Source organism: Empidonax traillii, unplaced genomic scaffold (genome assembly GCF_003031625.1).
Source record: "Empidonax traillii isolate 1590-97213 ecotype Southwest subspecies unplaced genomic scaffold, ASM303162v1 scaffold360:size843394, whole genome shotgun sequence".
Classification (NCBI taxonomy): Eukaryota; Metazoa; Chordata; class Aves; order Passeriformes; family Tyrannidae; genus Empidonax; species Empidonax traillii.
Window position 1 is genome coordinate 558840 of NW_020955553.1, and position 20332 is coordinate 579171.

Sequence of the window (20332 nt, forward strand, 5' to 3'; positions counted from 1 at the left end):
TTAGCAAAGAGCTCTACTTCGGTTTTAAAACCAAGCAGTTCCTATCGGAAAGTGATCTTTACAGAACCCTTTGCTTTACTGTAGTGACTCGTGTTTGCACATTACAATGCTCATAATTTGTTTTGTATGAATGGTTTTAAATGGAACGTTTAGAGAATAATTGGTTCTAATATGAAATGCAGTATATACTATTGATAATTTTATCAATAAGTGTACTATTTTAAATAATTTTAACAATTAAATTTGTTTTTTTAAATTATATATTTGTAAAATATTTATCCTGTTGAAAGCAACAATATATTGTTGTATTTATTCGTTTATTTTTGTAATAAATGATCAACATCTTCAAGCTACAGCAAAATCGATACTTCTATATATTTATACAGAGATACGTTTCTGAGACGCAGAGATGCTCGTTCCAATTTGGAAGCGAGTGTAAATATTACCTCTGTAACTGGCAGGCTGCAGGACCAAACTGTAGGCGTGAGCTTCTTCCCCACATATACTTTAGTTTGTTAAAGTTCCAGGGTAATTAGTACAACTCCAAAAGGGATGCAACAAGTCCCGGCTTCGGAGGCAGGTGTGGGGCAAGCGCTTCAGGACAGGGACCTATTTTGCTGAAGCCAGAGTTGGCGAGGAGCTTGGTCGCCTGAGGCGAAAGGGATGGATGGATGGATGGAGCGAGTGGAGGAGATGCAGGGAGGTGGTTATTGCCCTATCGGTGTTTTCAGTTGCAGTTTGGCACAATGGAACGGGCGCAGCGCTCAATAGGCGGCGGGAGCGAGGGGAGAGGAGGGCGAGCGGCCCCGCAGTGTCAATGACACAGCAGTAGGGAGTTCTTTGGTTGAGAGGCTTTGGCGGCACAAAAAGCTAAGGAGTGAAGGCCGAGCGGGGTAAGGTTCGCCGCCCATCCCGTCCTCTCCGACACCAAAGGAGCAGCCGGGTCTACAGAGGTGCTCATGGGGCCTCGCCTCCGGGGCCGCCCTGGGACCTGCCCCCCCCCCCCCCCCCCCTCGAACAGGGCGGCTGCGGCCGGGCCCGGGTCTCTCCACGCACGGGGAAACACTGGCGCCGCGTTTCCCCACCCGTGGGAGGCAGGTCCGGGGCAGCGCCGACGGGGCGGCCGCCAGTTCCCGGCTGCGCTCCCTCCCCGCGGGCCGTCCCGGGGCGGCGGGCGGCCCGGGGGAGCCGACGGGCGGGCGGGCGGCGCGGTGGCGCGGCGGCAGCTGCCGCGGGTCCCACAAGTTGTTTTCCTCGTGGCGACCATTCAGCAAAACGCAGGATCCTTTCTCCAAGATTTAAATTTCGCGGATGAATTACCATACAGCGGTTGCTTAGCAACTAAATTCAAGCCGGGCTAAGAATATGCAAGCTTTTTGTATTCTCATTAATAAAAATGCCACTCTGACACAGCAACCTGACTTTGGATCACTGCAACTTCTGTAAAAGCCATAGGAGAATACAAACGGGCTCCTCCATTTAATTACAGATCAGAGTGGCTTGAAATGTGATGTTTTGTTAATCTATCTTCCTAAAAGCGATGTAAAAAATAACGGCTTTTCAAGAGCAGTGGAAAACTACTTTTTTAATGGAGCTGTCTCCTGGTGCTACTGATGGCTGCAAAGCGAAACCTCTTTTTTTGAGTCACACTTTCAAGTAGCATCCCTCCTTCCGTTTTGAGTTTCCTGAAATCAAAAACATTAAGACATTTGGAGCCACAGGGGAAAAAATAAAAAATAAATAAGCTGCAGCCGATTAGCGCATTAGAGAGGAGAGCATCGCTCAGGAAAGGGAATAGAGGATAAAAATTGTCAAGGTGCAGCCCCAGCCAGGCAGAGACCCACGATGCGGGGTGCAGCCTATGCTTGCTCTGAAGCAGGAGTCTCTTGCTCCGAAATGGCTCTCTTCGGCATAAAGTGCGTGGGTACATCGGCTGGGGAGGGCGGGGGAAAAGCCTTCAGGGACACCTTGTTGAATGTTTCTCTCCAAAATTTATTTCCCCTTCTGCTAACATTTACTTTATATTGCTTTCAGATCGCCAGAGATAAGATCTTGGAGTTAGATTCTGGCACCATGCACCCAATCTCGTATATATGGGAGAATGACCTCATCAGGGGAGGACTGTGTGTATAGATAGAACAATTTAAACATAGACTAGACACCTACATATAAATCTATATATAAAGATGTGTGTGTATGATATAGATAGATATATATGCTTGTGTGTGTGTGTGTATATGCCTTTAGCAGTACCAAAAAACTTCCTTGCCAATCCCGCAGCCCCCAGGCAGGGTTGCCTTCCCTCGCGGTATTCGGAAGAAGTGCTGCCCCTTCCATGGGACAGCGGGGGGAGCTCCGGGGCTCGGCTGCACGCAAGGTGCTTGGCAGTCAGGGCTGGGGCTGCCTCTCCCTGCCGGCCATCGGCATTGTGTGGCGGGGAGGGCCGCCTCGGGACCGGGCGCCGACTGCCAGGGTCGCTGCTCGCTCTTGCTAATGGCTGGGGGTTTGGTTGTGGTGGGTTTTTTAGCAACAAAGAGTTAAATCCAAACTTTCTTTTCCCTTTTTGTTTCTTTTGTTGTTGGTTGTTTGTTTTTTTTTCTCCTTTCGAGACTTCTGAAATGGAGCCAGAATTGTATAAACCCCAAGCCACGTTAAAAGTTCAGGCATGGGGTTTCTTCTCCGAAGGGACTTGTCTGCAGGAGGCGAGGGGGAACTCGGAGGTCTGTCCCAGCTGTGCAGATCACTGAGGAATCAGGAGTTGCCCCGTCCTCCCCAGTCCTGCTTCTCTCTTTCTCTTTTAAAGTTTTTTTTTCTTCCCTGAAAGGGGGAGGATGACTAGAAGGGGGGTAGTCAAAAGGGGTAGGCATTTTCCAAATGTGAGTTTGTGGTGGAGGGAGCTCACTCTCTCCACAGGATTTAGTCTCTACTCACTTTAAAACACAGAAAGCAGGAAAAAAAATCCCATATAACAAATACTAATGGAAGAAAGGCAATGAAGTAAGAACCTGTGAAGACTAGAGTCCCCTGAAACTCAGGCTTACCCAAAGCTTTAGCAGAGTGTTTTTCTTCTCTCCCCAACGGTTATAGGATGTGTATCACAAGGCTACAGCATAAATAATCTGATTCCTTTCCATTTCGCATCTCTGTCTAAGAGTTGAGATTAAAAGCCAAAATTCGAACGCAGCCCTTACAGAGCAGTTGAATAGTGCCAGTGCATATAGTTCCAACTCACAGGTTGAAAACTGTACCTTCAAACTTAGGTTTGTTTCTGATAGCTTGCATTTCTTCAACTAGAAGATAAACAGAACTTTTCTGAACTTTTCCTATTGCACCCATCCGTGGGGGGAAAAGACAGTATTACATCAGCTCTATACCTTCAATACAAGCAGGGAAGGTTTAGCAAGAAAAACTCACTGGTATACCACAGTGTAGATCTTTATTTTAGACTTGGGACAGTTCAAACCAATTTGACACCAGCACTGAGCACCACAAAGTATTTGGTTTGGGAACAAACTCCTCCACAGTAGTGTGAAGTGGATTGTTGTTGCTTGATGCCCGATGTGTGGTTACTCCAAGTGTCCCCTCGCTGCATTTCTTGCAAGGCTCATAGTACAGAGGAGAGTTTCCACACACAGTGACAGTGCTTTTATATCAGACCACTGTGCCATGCTCCCCGAAGTCCAGACCTGGGGGCTCAGCAGAACTATTTCTTCTCAAAAGGAGAAAGGGGAAAATGGATTAGAAAAAGGGAACCAGCTGGGGACTGTTACCCTCATTGGTAGTAGGCCTGCTCTTAAAAAACAGTGTCAAGGCACTGCAATAGCATGTGAAATGACAAAGATAGATGCTATTTCTTCCTGAGGTCCACACTGAGTGGAGAAAGTCAGAGGGTTGTTGACTGTCTTGCATATTGGGCCATTCTTTCAAATTGAAATGAATTGATTTTAAAAAGCAGGGACTGGCTAATGGGGAACCTGGTATGGCTGCTATATTTATGTGCATCAAACTGAAATTTAAACAACTTGAGGGAATGTGAGATGTATAAACATTTTATATATAGTAACCTTTTTGTTATTAGTTTTGGAAATGCTTGGTGCTACTTCCCTGCCACCGCTCCATAAAGCTGACTATACAGCATTCAGTCCGTGTTACAGGCAAGCAGGAACTGTTTGCTTAACAACTCCAGGCTCCATTTTCAACCAGAGTACTAATGTACACCCTGAGCTGGTCACAAAAACCCAGGTAGCCTGAAGTTTTTAGACCACTTCACCAAGCAGGTAGATAAAATGCAAAAAGTAAGTGCATGGCTGTAGGGAGCTGTGGACTGGAGGGTCTTCTGAAAGGTTGGTTTGGTTGTTTGTTTTTTTCCCACCTCTGCGTGAGTGCAGTGAGGATCTTCTGAAGCTGAGTTTGGGCTCATATCTTCACCTCCCCTCCACATTCAAGACGTTGCGAATATTTACCAAGTACAAAAGATATGAGAAGTGCTGGGCATAGATCATTATTATATCCCTTGCCTGACAGAAAATGGGCCCAGAATAGCAGAGCTGAGATTAATCTTTCCTAAAAAAAAAAAAAAATAATAATAATAAAAAAAATTGTTCTGGAGTAACATACATTTCTTTCATCTCCTGGAACTCTCATTCAAAACAGGGGTCTATCTGCCCGAGTGTGACATTTCTCAGAGAACTGTAATGGATATTTGTTCCAGCATCCACACTAAAGCTACAGACCACGTGCAAGGTGCAAATCTCTAATTTTTTTCTCTCACACACACCTATGCATCCTCACAGACATGCAAACCTACACTCCCTTCTCTTCCTAAAATAATAAAACATACTCTCCCCAGTTCTCCCACCCTCTCTATTTTATGCAGATCCATATTCAGATGTGTACCAAAATTTTTAACTCAGTTTTCTGAAATTGCTAGATTGTTGAGGAAATTAAACTAAAAAGGAGATGTTTGAAATGATGAACTTTAAATACCATCCACTACCTCGAGAAGAAGAAAAATGAGTCAATAAACACTCTGGTTTCTGCTACTTTTAGATTATCATGATTAAAAGAATAATTTTGTTAGATTTTTAATTTTAAATTTTTTTTATCATGATGAGAATTCCCTCATGCTGTAATACTGGGTATTGGAAGGTAATGCCCTTTCCCTTTTGATTTTGGACTGAAGAACAGGGTTACGTTGTCTCCCCTAGGTGTTAATGATGGATACAGATATGTTTAATCTTTCAAATGTTATGTGTATTTCTGTGAATACTAGGGGAGATGACAATATCATTGTCAGCAGCCCAGAAGAAGCATGTTTTACCTGAAGAACTGGGCTTGGGCTGGGTGCTGCTGCTGTTCTGGGTTTGGGGTTTGTTTTTTAATTGCCCTGCCTATTCTCTCAAGTCAATATTAATGCCATACAGCACGGCTGAGGCCAGGGCTGAGTGAGCCCCGTCATTAACAATAGCATAAACAAAGGAAGGGGACCAGTTACCTTGACATTCGATGCCCGCTTTGTTCCCGAGCTTCCAACTGCATCCTGAAGCTCATATAGGGAAGTATTGCCTACGGGAATGCATAATCCACTCCAGCTATTGTCCCAATCTCCTGGAAAACAAAACAACAGAACCAAAACAAAGATGACAACACACCCCCGCTCCGCAAGGAGCCTGCGAATGGTTTCATCCCCTCCTGCTTTTCCCCGCGCTTTTCCTGACCACTCGCGTTACTGACCCGCTCCCCACAAGCGCTGCCCGCTGCAACCCAGAGGAGTATCCCAGTTTGCGCAAGCACCCCAAGCCTCGTATTCCCCAGTTTCCAGAGGGAATGGGGTTTGAGACATCCCCTCTGTGCTCTGCGGGGGAGTGAGGGGGGTGCGCGCTCCTGTGCCTGCGCAGCCCAGTCGTGTCCCTCCAGAGACCGGGCCGCACCCGGGGGACTCCGCGTTAGACAGGGCGGCCCGGCGGGGTAGGCTGCCCTCCGACCTCCCCAGCCCTGCCCGTCCCCCCTGGCCTGTCAGCAGGAGGGAGGGTTTCACCCCCTCCCGGTGGCGTGGCGTGGCCAAGGGGCAGCGCGACATCCCCAGGCACCGCCGCGGGGATGCGAGGGAGGCGGGGGGCGAACGTGTCCCTGTGTGTGTGTGTCTGTGTATCTTCATTGTCCTTCCAGCTTCGCCCTCCCGGAACGGTTTTCCCCGCGGAGGGGCCCTCCCGGCCTGGCCCTCCCTGCCGGGCAGCTCCTGCTCTGTATCCCCCTCTGTTTGGCAGAGAAGCTCGGAGCAGCCCCTCTTGCTCACGCGCAGCCGAAGAAGCCTGCCTGGAGTGCGAACATCTCTTTCCTCTGCCAAAATAATTAAGTTCCCCGAACCGAGTTTCATCTTCCCCTTTCTCCTACAGTCCTATGCTGGCCGTCGGAACAGAGGGACGGAGAGAAGATCCCCCCCCCCCCCCCTCCCAAGTATACAGGGCTTGGTTTGACTCCATCCTTTCCCGCTTCGGAGGCAGTTTTTGCTCCCGCTGCATTCGGAGGGGAGCAAGTTCAAGCCCTGGGAACCCTGCGCCTTCGCCTGTGTCTCCAGGAGAAGATGAAGGAGACCTAGTGACAAAGCCCGAGGTGGAGGGAGGCCTGAGGAGACAGATCCCAGATGCCTCCGAATTCATCCTCTCAATGTGTCTGTATGGGGGGAGAGGGGAGTCTTACAGGGGTAACGAAAGAGGTAGTTCGAATCTAAAGCCTTTGCTTCAAAGGTTGTCAAACGTTGCTGGGCCGAAGAGAGGGGAGAAGGAGGGTGGGGGAAGAACATCAACATTACTGAAATTTTCAAAGCACTGAAAATAGCTCTGGGAAATCCCGAGGATCTGCCACCGGTTCTTTTTTTCCCAGGACATATGCATTAGGGAAAGCTTTTCCCGGATGTGTTTGCGAGCAAGGCCAGCGGGAGCTGCGGCTGCCTTTGGGGGCAAGCCGGGTAGTGGGGAGGGGGGCTGCAGGCTGGGACTGCCCCCGACTCCCCCCCATCCCTCGCACCTGCAGCCTCTGGCTGCGCTGGGGACCCTGCTGCTGTGGGCTCTGTGACCACCCCCAGACCGTGTCGGGAGTAAGCCCCCTCCCAAGTCCTCCCCTCACCCCGGTCCCAGGGCCGCGCTCCCGCCGGGAGTCGCGACGGCCGGGCAGGGGCCGGCCCCAGCAGCCCTTTATGCGCAGCGGTCAGCAGCCGGGTTGTGGGTTTGCAGCTGCATGCAAATAAATCCCTGGCAATAATCTAACGCGCGTGTGCTGCCCCGACGACAAAGTGCCGACTCAAACGCAAGTGCTTTTGTTTGGTTTTGACCATCTAGGTCCCGCAACCAAGGGAAACAAATAAAACTAGGGAGGGAGAGGGAGAAAGTTGGTTAATACGTGTTTCATCTAACGCATCGTGCTTTTGTGATATATGAGAGCTGAGAATTTGTCTCCTGCACCTCTACGAGATCTGCACAAGCACCCATCCCAGCTGGAAGGAACGATTCCACGCGTGATGAGCCGGAACGAGGTGTCCTACCTACCCGACCGCCCTCTGCACCTTAGTTACTATGTTCCCAAGTGGAAAACACATCTCTTCCCTCAATTTTCAATTAATTACAGCTGTCTGTATTCGATACAGGACCAGGGGGTGTGTGCGTGTGAAATTTTGTACCCTCTCTTCTGTTGCAGGTAGAAGTTTTTTGTTTGTTTTACTTCTCTCCAAGAAAGGTCTGTTAGCACGTATAGGGGTTGGGTTGTTTGGTTTTTTCCTTGTCCTTTTGTCTTAAGCAAAAGCTGAGCTTTTGGGATGGGATAAAGGGGGGAAAAGAGAGAGAGAGAAAAGAAGGGAATCTTTGAGAAAGAGCTTTTTCCTCTGAGAAAAGGGGGAAAAAAATCAAACGGAAAAAAACCCCCAGCAACCCAATTCCAGAGAGAAAGGGTGGGCATACAGTTTTTCCAATTGCCATTCTGCGGACTGGCATTAAAAACAAACAAGCAAACAAAACAAAATACACACTGAAGGCCGGATCGAGGGAGAGCTTTACTTTTGTGAAGTGTAAGTTTCTGAGGACAGAAATCCTTGGTGACGTCCAGTGCCCCCCGGGACAGACTCGTCCCCCCGGGGCCGCCGGAGACCGAGGGGCAGGCAAGGCTCGGGTGCGGCGTCCAGCCCTGGAGGAATCGCCGTCTCTCCCTCTCGCCCGCCCCTAACTTTGTGAAAGAGGGTCGTTATCGTTGGGGAAAAGATCATTTCCCTGGTAGAAGAGGGGCAGCTGGGCTCCAGCCCCTCCCCGCCACCAGCTCCCACTGAGAGTGCGAGCAGTCTGTGCGCGTACCCCAGCTCCGACGGTTCGATCCCGGTCTTCACCTGGTCCACCTGAGACAGTCCCACCCCACTTTCGCATTCCACCCCTCGTGGGGGGGGATACTCCCCTGCAGCCGCAGTGCTGGGCAAACACGGGCAGCCCTGCGACCAGCTGGCCAAACGGCGGCCCTGGGGCCTCCCCCCTGCACATCGCCCCAGGGGTCTTTCCCAGGCTTTGCCCTACTCTCTCAACTCCTCTCCCTGGCACACTTTCCCAGCTTTCCCAGCCGCCGCACCGCTGAGCCCGGTACCCCTACCACCTAGGTCTCGCCGATGGAGGAGCAACCGGAGAGCGGCAGGGCAGAGGGTGACCATCCCCTTGGCATCTCGGCTGCCTGCCTGCCCGGCCCGGTTTTTCCTGCCCTCAGCCCTGTGGCCGCCCCTCTGGCCTCCCTGGCACGCATAGAGCCCGGCTCAGCTGCCTCTTGTCCCCTCGTGGGGCTTTTTTCTTCTCTCCCCCCATACCCTCCTGGGCAGTGGCTGCAGCCCCCGCCTCCCCCGCCGCGAGTGGGCGAGTGGGCTCTGCGGAGCCTTTCAGCCTCGCCGCTCCGTCAGAAACAAAAAGCCCTGAACAAGGCGGCCAAGCAAAGATGGCACAGCAAGGGCCTGCCCTCCTAAGCCCAGGACTCCCTTAACCTTTGCAGCCTCCCGGTGGGAGAAAGAGGTGTTTGTCACCCAAGTTCCCCCTCGGACCTTTGTGTCACCCGAGGCGAGACAACGTTGCGCCTGTTTCGCAACCCAAAAGGAAACTTCTGAGCCATGGGCTCGGTGCCATGGGCTGGGATGGGTCTCCGGATCACTCCCCTGCCCTACACCCCATACACAGCCTCCTTGTCTCTGTCTTTGAAACCGTGTTTAAAACAACAGCTGAAACACAATTAATTTTAACTGATTAACGTGGAGTAGTTTGGCCTTCAAAGCACTTCAAGTCAGTTCAGCAGCCATAATAATAATTAATTCATTAATAAGTACTATTGGTGCTTCACCACTAACGCCAAGAAAAGTTTCCCTGAAAAAGTACAGGTGGCAGGGACTGCTAAAATGAAAACATTCGCATGCAACTTTTTAACCAGAAGGGAAAGCACTTTGGTTATATTTGGAGACATGTGTCTCACACATTTCCCCCTTTTTTTGTAAACTATGTAAGAATAAACATTACAGCTCTGGGCTTTTAATTTCTCCAGATGGAATCATAAAGTACCTAGTAGATTTTTTTTTTATATATACTATACAATTGAGGACACATGTCTGCTTTTCCCAGTGAGGACTGAGAAGCAACTTAATTTGAAGGCATAACTACTGAACCACATTTTGAACAACACACTCGAACAAGTTCACTTTAAAAGGCAGGAAACCGCTAAGAGCACAGCACTGAAAGTTGCTCCTTCCCACTTGAGCTGCAGTGGAAGCTCGCCCGCCTGACCTTCACATACACTTCGTCGTTTCGCACACACTTACAGAAGTACACACGCGCGGAGGTGGCAGGGTGCCTAGCCGTGGAGGGGGCTTTTCCAAGGCGCTCGCATCCCCAGGAGGCTCCCCCCGCTCGCTGCAGGCTGAAGAGGCTTCTCGGGATCCCACCCTCGGCGCGACGGAGGAGCCCTCTGATCCGCGGGTGACGTGAGAGGTCTCCTCCTGCTCGCCCTGGCTGAAGCAAGGGATTCACTTACCCTCTCGGTGCTCCTCTCCGCTCCTTACGCACACACTTGTGCGCCCAGAAAAGCGCTCTCGTGAAGGGCAACAGGAGGGAGGGAGCCTCGAACCCCCACTGCTCGGCTGCCTTAGGGTTACAGGCGTGCTGAGTGGGGCATAAATCCCTAGGCCGGACGACAAATAATAATAATAATAATAATAAAGCATTTTAAAAGTCCAAGGATAAGATTTCTTGATTAAATGGTTTATTTTTGTTTGTTTTTGGGAGGGGACGTTGGTGATTGGAATGACCAAAATACCTTGCACATCTCCCTAATTAGACTCAGCCTCCCTCCTCCTTCTCCCAGCCCTCCAACCCCCTCCCCCTCCGTTCTAACTTACATGTGTTTAGAGCAATGGCAAGGAGCTCCCAACTGGAGCCCTGGCAGAGAGTGCCTTTAAACTGGGATGATTTACTCCCCGAGAGCTCGGGTCCTGACTGTGAGCCTCCAGCCCCGCGTCAGCTGGGCACTGCAGACAAACAGTCTTAAATATGCATAAGGAACAGTTCTCTTTCTTAAAGGAGAACTTACCCCACTGGAAAGTTCACGGCCCGACGGTAGGCACGGGAGGGGGGTGCGGGGGTGGCCTTTGCGCCAGCCCTAACCCCTTCTCAACGTGGTCGCCTACATGCTCAGAGACAGGGCTGAGGGCATCCGGCCGCCTTTCGGCTGGGGACCGGGGAAAGAAGCTTTGGCGGGTCGGTCATGGGCTTAGTGAGTTGCGTACCAGCGGTTTCATACACTGTCCCACTCTCTCCTGTCCTCTGTGCGCAAGGGACAGAGCCGCGCACTTGGGGCAGCCCCGCGGCAGCCCCCGACAGGCTGCCGAAAACTTGCGGGGTTCTACCAAGGGGGGAAACGCGCGACTCCAAACAAGAAGAAAAAGTGTCTGGGGGGAAGAAAGGGGACTGATTAAATAGCCAGCCAGCAGACCCCAGGCAGGCTGTGGAGATTCCATGAGCAGATTTTTGGAAAGGAGAAATAACGCGGGGCAGGGACGAGAGACTGCCCGTGGATTTCGCCCAGCTCCCCGGCTGGGAAACGGCCGGCTCCCCCTCCCCGGCCCTGGCAGGATCTTCTCCCGGTAGGAGGGACGATTACGCCGGGCCCCGGCTCGTCCACTTGCCCCTGGGTTTGCCCTGGGCGTCTCTGGGGGCCGATCCCCGACAGCCTCCGTGAGGGTGAGGGCGGCCTCGAGAGCTCCCCGCGGGAAACGGGCATCCCTCCACGGTGCCAGATCCCCCCGTTTCGGACAATAAGAGTGTTTTGTTTTTTTTTAATTACTATTCCTTTTTCCTCCCCTCCACACACGTGGTTGTAAAGTCTGTAGCGCCATCTAACGGGAGGCGGAGGCCGGACCGCGCCGCGCCGCCCAGGGCAGAGCAGAGAGGGGCTGGCGCTCTTGGGAGGTGGCCCTGGCAGGAGGAAGGGCGCTGAGCCTGTGCATAAAACCTGCCCGAAAGTTGCTTTGTAACCCGACCAGGGGATTATCCTTCATGAGCTTCCCCTCAACTTCTGCGGTGTTATTTTTATTTATTATGTCGTTGTAACTGTGAAGAACTGGTAGAGTTACTGGGTTTTTTTGGGAGGGGGGCAGGATAGGGAGGAGCAATGAATAAATCCCAGCAGAGCCTGACCGAGCTGGGGATGGAAAGGAGGAGGCCCTCTCAATCCGACATAGATCACTCTTTCCCTTTTCTTGGAGATCAGGGAAGGCCCCAGACAGCTGCTGCATCTTACAGGCCCCAAAATTCTGCTGCTTCTTTCGTATCCCAGGAAGCTTTCTGTTTCCAAAATTTTTGAGCACATGCTAAATTTTACGGTTCAGTTATGATGTTGCCCTTTTGACAGGGCAGTTCAGCCATGCCTCTGTCCATGTTCAGATGGGAAGCTTCTGACTTGATCACCTCAATTCTGTTTAAGCACTGCATTAGTTGCCCCGATAGGAGCCTGCCTTGCTACAGTTCTTGCCACCTGTAAGGAGCTCAAGTTAGAATCAGAGAATACAGGTATTTCTGCTGAACAGGATAGAAATTTTTCTTTAGGTTCGAAATTTTCCTTTATTCTGCTTCTGTGTTTCTGTTACAGGTACAGAATACAAGCGAAGTCTTCAAATACACATACCAATTTTACTGTATTTACTTAGGTCTTCTGCACATACATGTTGGCAGGGAGTCCCAAAGAAGCACAAAAATCCTTCTACCCATACCTCAAGTCATAAAATGGTAGTGTAGCCTTTGGCTAGAAACAACTGTATTTTCATGGGCAACTCAAGCTGGATGTATTTTTCAGTCCAGGTTGTCCAATGCCCTTGGATGTCACTTCTGCAGGTGGCAAATCCTATGTGACTTAAGTGGCCAGGTTACATTTACCCAAGGGACTTTGGCAGATTAAATATCTGAGTGTCACTGACATCCATTCACCCTGAAATTTGCCCCTACTAAGGCCCAGCTCATACAAAGGGTTTAGGCTACCAACTCCTGTGTGAGATCCTGATTTCCTCCAGACACCAATAGGAAGATAAAGGCTTAAACTAGAGTTACCGGCCTAAGATCTTTGTTGTATATTAAAGACCTCAGTCTTAAAGCCCATACTGAAATATTTAGTTTCTAAATCCCTCTTTATTTTGACATAAAATCTGAAACACCTTTGATAGGACCTGAATCATTTGGAAACGGGATTCATCCACCTCAGTTGCTTATGCCTTCTGAACAGAAGAATGATTAAATGTGTTGAAAAACTTACACCTTAAAATTCAGTTCTGAAGTCCCCTGATAGCCAAACCCCAACATTTTAGGTGCTCTTTCCTGGGTTATTGTGAAAGCAAAAACTTCTTACACAGCAGAAGCATTCCGAAGTGCAAGGTGACCAGGACTTCATCCTTTCTAATTGTGCTGCACCACAGGCAGCACCACATAAACCAAACAATTAAGCAACAGTAATAACTACTGTTACTGCTGTTTGGTCAAATTTTATGGGTTTTGCATTTTCGGAGGTGAAAGTGTTATTCATAATCCCTGTCCCATCTAATTTTCTGGCACCATATGAGCAGCAACAATTAAAAATAACACAAATTTATTCCAGTATCAAAATAAGGTTTGTAAATACAGACTAAACTTCACATTACAAAAATTAAATAGAATACCTTCACTGAACTGGTTTTATAGAAAAGGAATGTTGATGTGCATATCCACAAAGAGGAACAGACTTTCCTTTTTGAGTCTGGAAATGCTCCTCTCATTCAGTGATTGAGAGGAAGGGCAATTTCTGTCTACACTGAAAGCAAAATGTATTTTTGGGTTTATGGGCAATAGAAAACCTCTGATAGTCAGGCTAGGATGTCTCAGAGTAGACATGAAAAATGAGACACGGTCCAGTTCATGAGCTACCTATGAAGAGTTAGGCTAGAGAGGTTTATGCATAGTTCCAGTGAAGGATTTACATGTCTTAAAAGTTAGTTGTCTCAGTACTTAACTTTCAAGAGCCTTTCCCTAAGACTGGCATCCTTGATGTTGTGTTTGGCAATACTGTGAATTGAGAAGGTGCATACAGACAAATCCTTTGTGCCTTATCCAAAGCCATACTGTCCAGCAAAGGACAGAAACAGCAGAGAATCCCAGGCTTGTGGTTACACTGGAAAATAGAAATTATTGGTCTTAGCTGAGAGAATTTTTTAAACCAAGAAAGGAAAAGCTTCTCCTCCACTTTTACGTGAAGAGTAATAGAAGGACAGCTGCCCAGTGTCTTCCAAATGGAAGATTCCTCATGCTTGTTCACCCCACAAGGAGCGCAAATCCAGAAGAAGGGCAGATGGCACATTTTGCTGTCACAACTTCCAGTTTAGGAAAGATCCTCCTGACATTGGTGAGGAAGACTTACTTTGAGCTCTCCAGTAGCAGTTATTAATTTGTTTCTGTTGGGATGGGACATAAAGATTGTAATTCAGCCTAAAATATGACACCTATTTTCTCTTACGATATAATCCAGAGTACCTTGCGATTTTCTTTATCGTTCAAAGGAGTTAAGCTTTGGTTTTGAAATTACTTCAGTGTTGTGAGTTTTTTCAAACTTGAAATATGAGAACAGTTCCTTGAGCTAATTCAAGCCAATGCATTTCCCAGGTCAGCCCCAGGAGGGCCACAGGCAGGATCAGCTATGGCATTCCAAAGGTACCTTTCACTGTGCAACTTATGTGGGTGAGCCTATCACAAGCTTTTAGTTCCAAACTTGCTGAAGTTGTGGTGGAAGGTTTCTGTTCGTCCAAAGTTCTTTTGATGAACCATTGGTGAATTATGTGATAGGCCTCTTTGGGTTTTGGTGGTTTTTCTGTTCATTTGCTTGCTTGCTTCTTTGTTTTTGTTTTGTTTTGTTTTGTTTTTTTTCTGGTGGGTTAATTCTGATACAACTGAAAAAACTCTTTGTCAGCACCAAAGGCATCTCTCACTGTTCTTCCCATTCCAGTGTAGAAAGATAAGGGGGCAAACCCCTTTTGGGGTTCCTGTAGTAAAGCAAGGACCACATGTATTCCTTTGTACAAAATTGAAGCATTCTTCCACATAAAGGTATTTAATTAGAACTGGAGTAGTTTTCAGAAGTGCTAGGGAATAAGTAGACTCAGCGGGTGCTCGGTCCCTCTGTAATTCACAATCCCTTAATGTAGATGCCAATGTTTTGACTTGGCTGACTATCCTTAATATTTGGGTTTCAAACTTTTGGCCCATGTGTTCTGTTTCCTCAGGGCCCTCTAATCTTTAACTTTTACCATAGAAAAATCTTAATGTTTTCAAGGTTCCACCTTGCTAGCAATATGGTTTGAATCAGATACACTGCACAGAGACTATTTTGATTTTAAAAAAGAACAACCTTCTGGTTTTATTTCTGCAGGTATGAATAAAAATCTGAGAGATCTTGTGTTTAGAGCTTGCCTTCTCTTGATAGCAGACAGCATGGGCACTGTGATATGGATCAGTGATACAACATGTTTTCCTTCATTAGAAACACAACCCTGACATTAAAAACAGCCTGCTGAAGAATCATATTCATTTAGTAATCATGTAATTTCACAATCAAGGGGTTACCATCCCACCCCCTGCCCCAGCCCCCCCTTAGAACTGCCTATTTATGGACAACATCTGATATCAATAAGTTTATGATACCTATTTCTAAAAGCAATTCTTGCATTTCAAATGGGGGTTTAGCTGTTGAGTTATCAGATCCAGCACTAACTGCAGATGGGATTTATCTTCACTAACTTTAGCCATATACTGGTTAATGCGTAGGCCAAGTCTGGTCTCCTTCTGTATTCAATGGAGAAAGATGGAGAGCTATTCATGCCAGCCAGCTTAGGCACCTATTAAAGGGAGGGATGAGTCACCTTTTGAAGTTGCCTGCATCGCTCAGTAGATTTTAGCAGGCAGACAGGCAGTTAGCTTAGTTAAAGCATACCTGACCAGATGGCTGAAGTTAGGGTGGGTGGGTCCTGTCTTACCTTTCTGTAGGCATTGCAGACAAGAATATGCCATGATCAGCACTGGCTCAGGGCTCAGGACTACTCAAGAGGAGCTGTTATTTCTGAGTGTGAATGGGTTTTGCCCATAAAGAAACAAATATCTCTCAGACAGGTTCAGGAAAACTGACCCCGGTCTACAGCTCATTTGATCAATTTACAGTGATGCCAACTGAAATGCATTTTTATTTTCTCACCCCTTTATTGGCTATTCAGACCGGAGTGCTTCTCTGAAGCATGAGGTTTTATAGTTATTTTCATGACAGGATGAATTGAACCTTCCCCTTTTTTCAAATATTTTCTGCATAACCACATGAGTCTAGGAGACAGGCATTAAACAAAACAAGGACTTCCAAAACTCAAACCAAAACCAGGCAAAAATCAATACAGGAATACCCTTTTAAATGCAGTTGCACTGTGTTGAAATACACTCCTTTACCCATGGCTGGCATACACTGCTTGTAGAGAGTTAGATCTACACCATAATAAATTCAAATTTTTTCTACCTTTCCAGTTAGTGAGACCCCATGACCTGGGAGATATGAAGGCAAGGATGCTGCTAGGCTGGGCAGTGATGGAAGAGACATACATACCCCAAAGCTGGAGCCAGGTGGTGGTGGGATGAGTCACATTTAGCTCCAGGTTATCTTAGGCTGAGTCAGCCTGCAGCACTGGGATGGAAACCAGCAAGTTACCAGAGTCATGGTGCAAGATGGAGACCAGTCAGGTGTGTCTCAGGAGTAAAAATGACACAGGGAATGGCTGATTAACAGTGGCAGAAGCAGAGGAATAACAAAGCACCATTTTCTTCAGAAGAACATATCTGGGGGGAAAGAGCAGTGGGGCTGCCACTTTTATTGAAGATTTCACTCCAAGGACCTCACCAGAGAAGCAGCAGAAGCAGATGGACCCTGCAGACAGAGATGAAAATATCCACCTGCTCAGCTATAAGAACTCTGTATATATGATCCCAGTGAAGCAAATGGATAATATTCTGTGGCGTCTTGCAGGAGATCTGTAGCTCTGCTAGTAGATTTAGCTTCAAACTGGCAAACAGCAACACTGCATGCACATGAGATGGGAATAGACAAATATCCTAGACCACTTTGCTTTCACTTTTGATGGTGTTTGGCTAGCATGTAGATAGTGAATTGGGCTTTTTGTCTGTTTAGGACATACACAGTTTGAATATTTCAGATGGCAAAGTTCAGCTGAATAGTCAGACAAGTCTGAGAAATATGTTTTACGTTTTCCATGGAAACTCACATTCTTCCTTTTACATGACTCAGACTTCAGAATCTTGCTCGAACTTGAAATGAAAAGCTTTTCAAGATTTGTGTCTTTCTGTTTCATCTCATGTTTGGCAAACTAGCAGTAGTTTTGAATTGAGAAGCTGAGAAAACATTTACCAAACACTGGAGACCTGCAGTCTTTTTTCACACACAAATCTCTGCTTTTAGCCTCTCCCTCAGATATTCAGCCACAGTTAGGCCCACCAAACTAAAAGAGACTTCTCAGACTAGCAGGACCTCCTCTTATTGCAAACACATGGATTTGCTTTCAATGATGTGTCAGATTCAGTCTTAAATGTTGTTAGACTCTTTCTGCTCATTTTCCACCGCAGCAAGACCAATGACTCCAACAGCTAGGAAATATTTTCTGCTTTTGCTGGTTTCTTGTGGCTGGCTTGCATCTTCTCAACCCCCCACATTAATTAATTAATTAATTAATTTTATTTTCACAGCTTAACAAACCAGGTTATTCAGGCCTCTTGTTTCCTCTTGGTCGAGTTGGACATTAGGAATAGGTTTTTCACCAAGAGGGTGGCTGGGTACTGGAACAGGCTCCCAGGGCAAAGGGTCACAGCATCACATCTGACAGAGTACAAGAAAGATTCAGACAACACTCTCAGGCACATGGTATTATTCTTGGGGCTGTACTGTGCAGGGCCAGGAGTTGGACTTCAGTGATCCTTGTGGGTCTCTTCCAACTTAGGATAATCTTTGCCCTATGATGATCATATGATTCTAAATTATGTCATTCACAATTCGGAGTTCAAAGGGACCCACAAGGATCATTGAGTCTAACTTCTAACATTAATTGTCTGTATGGGGATCAAACATGTAACCTTGATGTAATTTTGCTTCTGTATAGCTGAAATTGAACTTTCCATGGGTGCCCAGAGCTGCACACAAGCTTTTATCAGGTTTTGTGCTAAAGTATTAACACTTTCCAATCTCTGTCTCACTGGATTTTAGTTACCTGGTTTGATATCTATGTCATACTGTAGCATAAGAATCATTTTGCAGAGCAGGACCAGGTATTTCTGCTCACTTATAAGTGTGGACCATCTAGGGGAAATTGTACTGTTAGTTCTAACTTTGCTTTTACATTTTTTGTTTAATCTTTACTGGTTTTCAGAGTCTTGATATGCTTTTAATTGCACTAATGACACCTCTCAATGCTGCATTAAAATTTAGAAGTCTGTACTAGTATCATGAACATTTATGAAAATATTAATCAAGATTGGTTCAAACACTTAGTCTGATGTGCCTTCCTAGTTACTTTTGTCCAGTATTGTAAGGCTTTTCTTTTTAGCAGTGTCTGTATACTATGACTATACTACATTATTACACGCAGCTTTTCTGCAGCAAGACTCCAACTAACAACATCTGCGCTGTTGAGCCAAAAACTGTAGTGAATCACAAGTAGACAATATTACACTGTTGTCTCTGTGCAGGATATGATCTTGTCCAAGAAAGCTTGGGAAGACTTTGGTGTGATCTTTCCTGTCACGTTCAAGTCCATTCCCCATAGGAACTGGTCTTTCTTTTAAAAGACATAAGATAATGAACTAGTATGTCTCTTGATGTGATTACACAAGCAGGCTTTCTCTTTTGGCTGGTATGCAGATTCCCAAAACTTTTTGTTGCTCAGACCTGTAGAAGTTCCTGGCCTCTTTCACATTTTAATGCCAGGACTTTGCAATCCATCTGACTGTACTAATCAATTCCACAAGTTTACCAATCTTTACCTTTTTGAAATAAAAAATCTTATTAACAGATTAGTTTATCTGTTCCATTTAATTAGGAAGTGTCAGTCCCTGATCACTTCAGCCAAAGTCCTTTTTTTTTGCTGCAGTCAACAGTTACCAAAACCAAGTCTTGATCAGCATCACTTTTTACTGGTTCTGTGAGAATGTTATTAAGTCATTTGCTAACTACTAAATCCATAAGTATCTGGATTATTTCATTATTAGTTGTGTTTGTTCTTTTGTTCATATTTGGGAAGGTAAAAATTTCCCTGCATGATGTGAACTCAATAAAACTTGTCTCTCTATTGCCATTACTGATGTACAAAACCAGACTGAAATCAGGGAGATTGCACAGTACAAATACTCTCCTTTTCCGGCTTTCCATAAAGTAGTTTTAACTAGAACAAAATCTGCTTTTTGCATGCTTTCCCTTCTGCACATCCTTCTTTGCAGTGTTTTGTATCATTAATGTGAAGTTCTCTGCCACCACCTTCACCTTTATCTCTGCCTTTCTGAATAATGCATGTGCTTCGAGACCAGTGTTCCCAGCTGTGATTGCTATTCTGTTCTGTTACCAGTGTATACCTGTCCTGCCTAATGCCCTGCCAGTTTAGTTTATGCTCTTCCCTTTTTTTGGTACGTGTTTCTGTACCCCATAACCACAGTTTTGTCAGGACCCACACCTGACACTCACTGTATTTCCACCTTGGAAGCAGTTCTCTTCACAGTTTTCACTTTCTTTCTTCTTATTCCCTGCCATTCTCATCACATAAATTTCTTTATCCTTTGGCATACCCTTCTGTACCTAGGCTTTCTCCTCTGGTGTGCTATTGGCATGGGGAGATTATTCAAGTCTTTGACTCTGTACCCTTCATTTCTCAGTTCAAAGCTCTGCTTATCAGTTCTGCCAGATTTGCTTCCAGAAGGCTGTTTCCACAGTTGCTCAGGCAGAGTCTGTCCTTCAAAAAGGGAGTTCTTGCGGTAAATACATTCCAATGGTCAAACATTGCCAGTCCTTTGGCTATGTGTTGATCTTCCTTAAAGCACTCTTTTTCTTGGGCCTACTTTTTATTTCCTATAGCACCAGTAAATGCTAGATCTTGGTACTCTCTTTAAATAAGCAATATTAAGAAGTGAAAATTAAAAAATATAATGGCATCTACCCAAAATTTCCAGTAATACAGTTCTAAAAGCAAACTTGCTCATGCAAGAAGCCAGCCCAGAGAGACAACTGAGCTGCAGCTACAACCAGCAGTGAATATTCTGTTCCATACCACTCAGGATTTCTTGTCTGTGCAGAGAGTTTTGCCATCCTTGCTGTGTCAGTTAGAAGCATGAAAACAATTTCCTGAGGTAGACAGAACAATATCGGGGGGGGGAAAAAAAAGGTCTTTTTCCTGGTTTATGATTTTGTTCATCCAAACGGTTCCACTGAGGTGTTTCTGTTGGCATTATACTAGTGTAGGTTTTCTAGAAAACCCTTTCAGATGTAGTGGACAAGGTCTAAAATGAAATAGCAGAGAGCAGGGACTATTCTGTGTCTTTTCTTCTTTGGAAGGTGATTCAGCAGGGTTGGCTTCAGAATCACATCAGTTTTGTGTAGAAATTAATGTGATGTGAGAAAGGGCAGGAAGAATTAAAAAAGAATTAGAAAAAGCTACAGGGAATGCCCTCATAAATGTCTTCTGCTCACAGATTTTCTTCAGATGTCAGTGTTTCTGAGTCACACA

The 20332-nt window shown here is 46.5% G+C and overlaps 1 protein-coding gene across 1 annotated transcript; it reads right to left on the reverse strand.

Moving 5' to 3' along the window:
- Positions 1-1213: 1213 nt before the first annotated feature.
- On the reverse strand, positions 1214-11283 carry LOC114061795. The gene is made up of 6 exons (XM_027892583.1): positions 11164-11283; positions 10790-10928; positions 10594-10669; positions 10039-10190; positions 5495-5607; positions 1214-1685 (listed from the first exon to the last, which is right to left on the reverse strand). Exons 1-6 carry the CDS (start codon positions 11281-11283, stop codon positions 1653-1655), a joined length of 633 nt encoding a protein of 210 aa, XP_027748384.1. The 3' UTR covers positions 1214-1652.
- Between the last annotated feature and the right edge of the window lie 9049 nt (positions 11284-20332).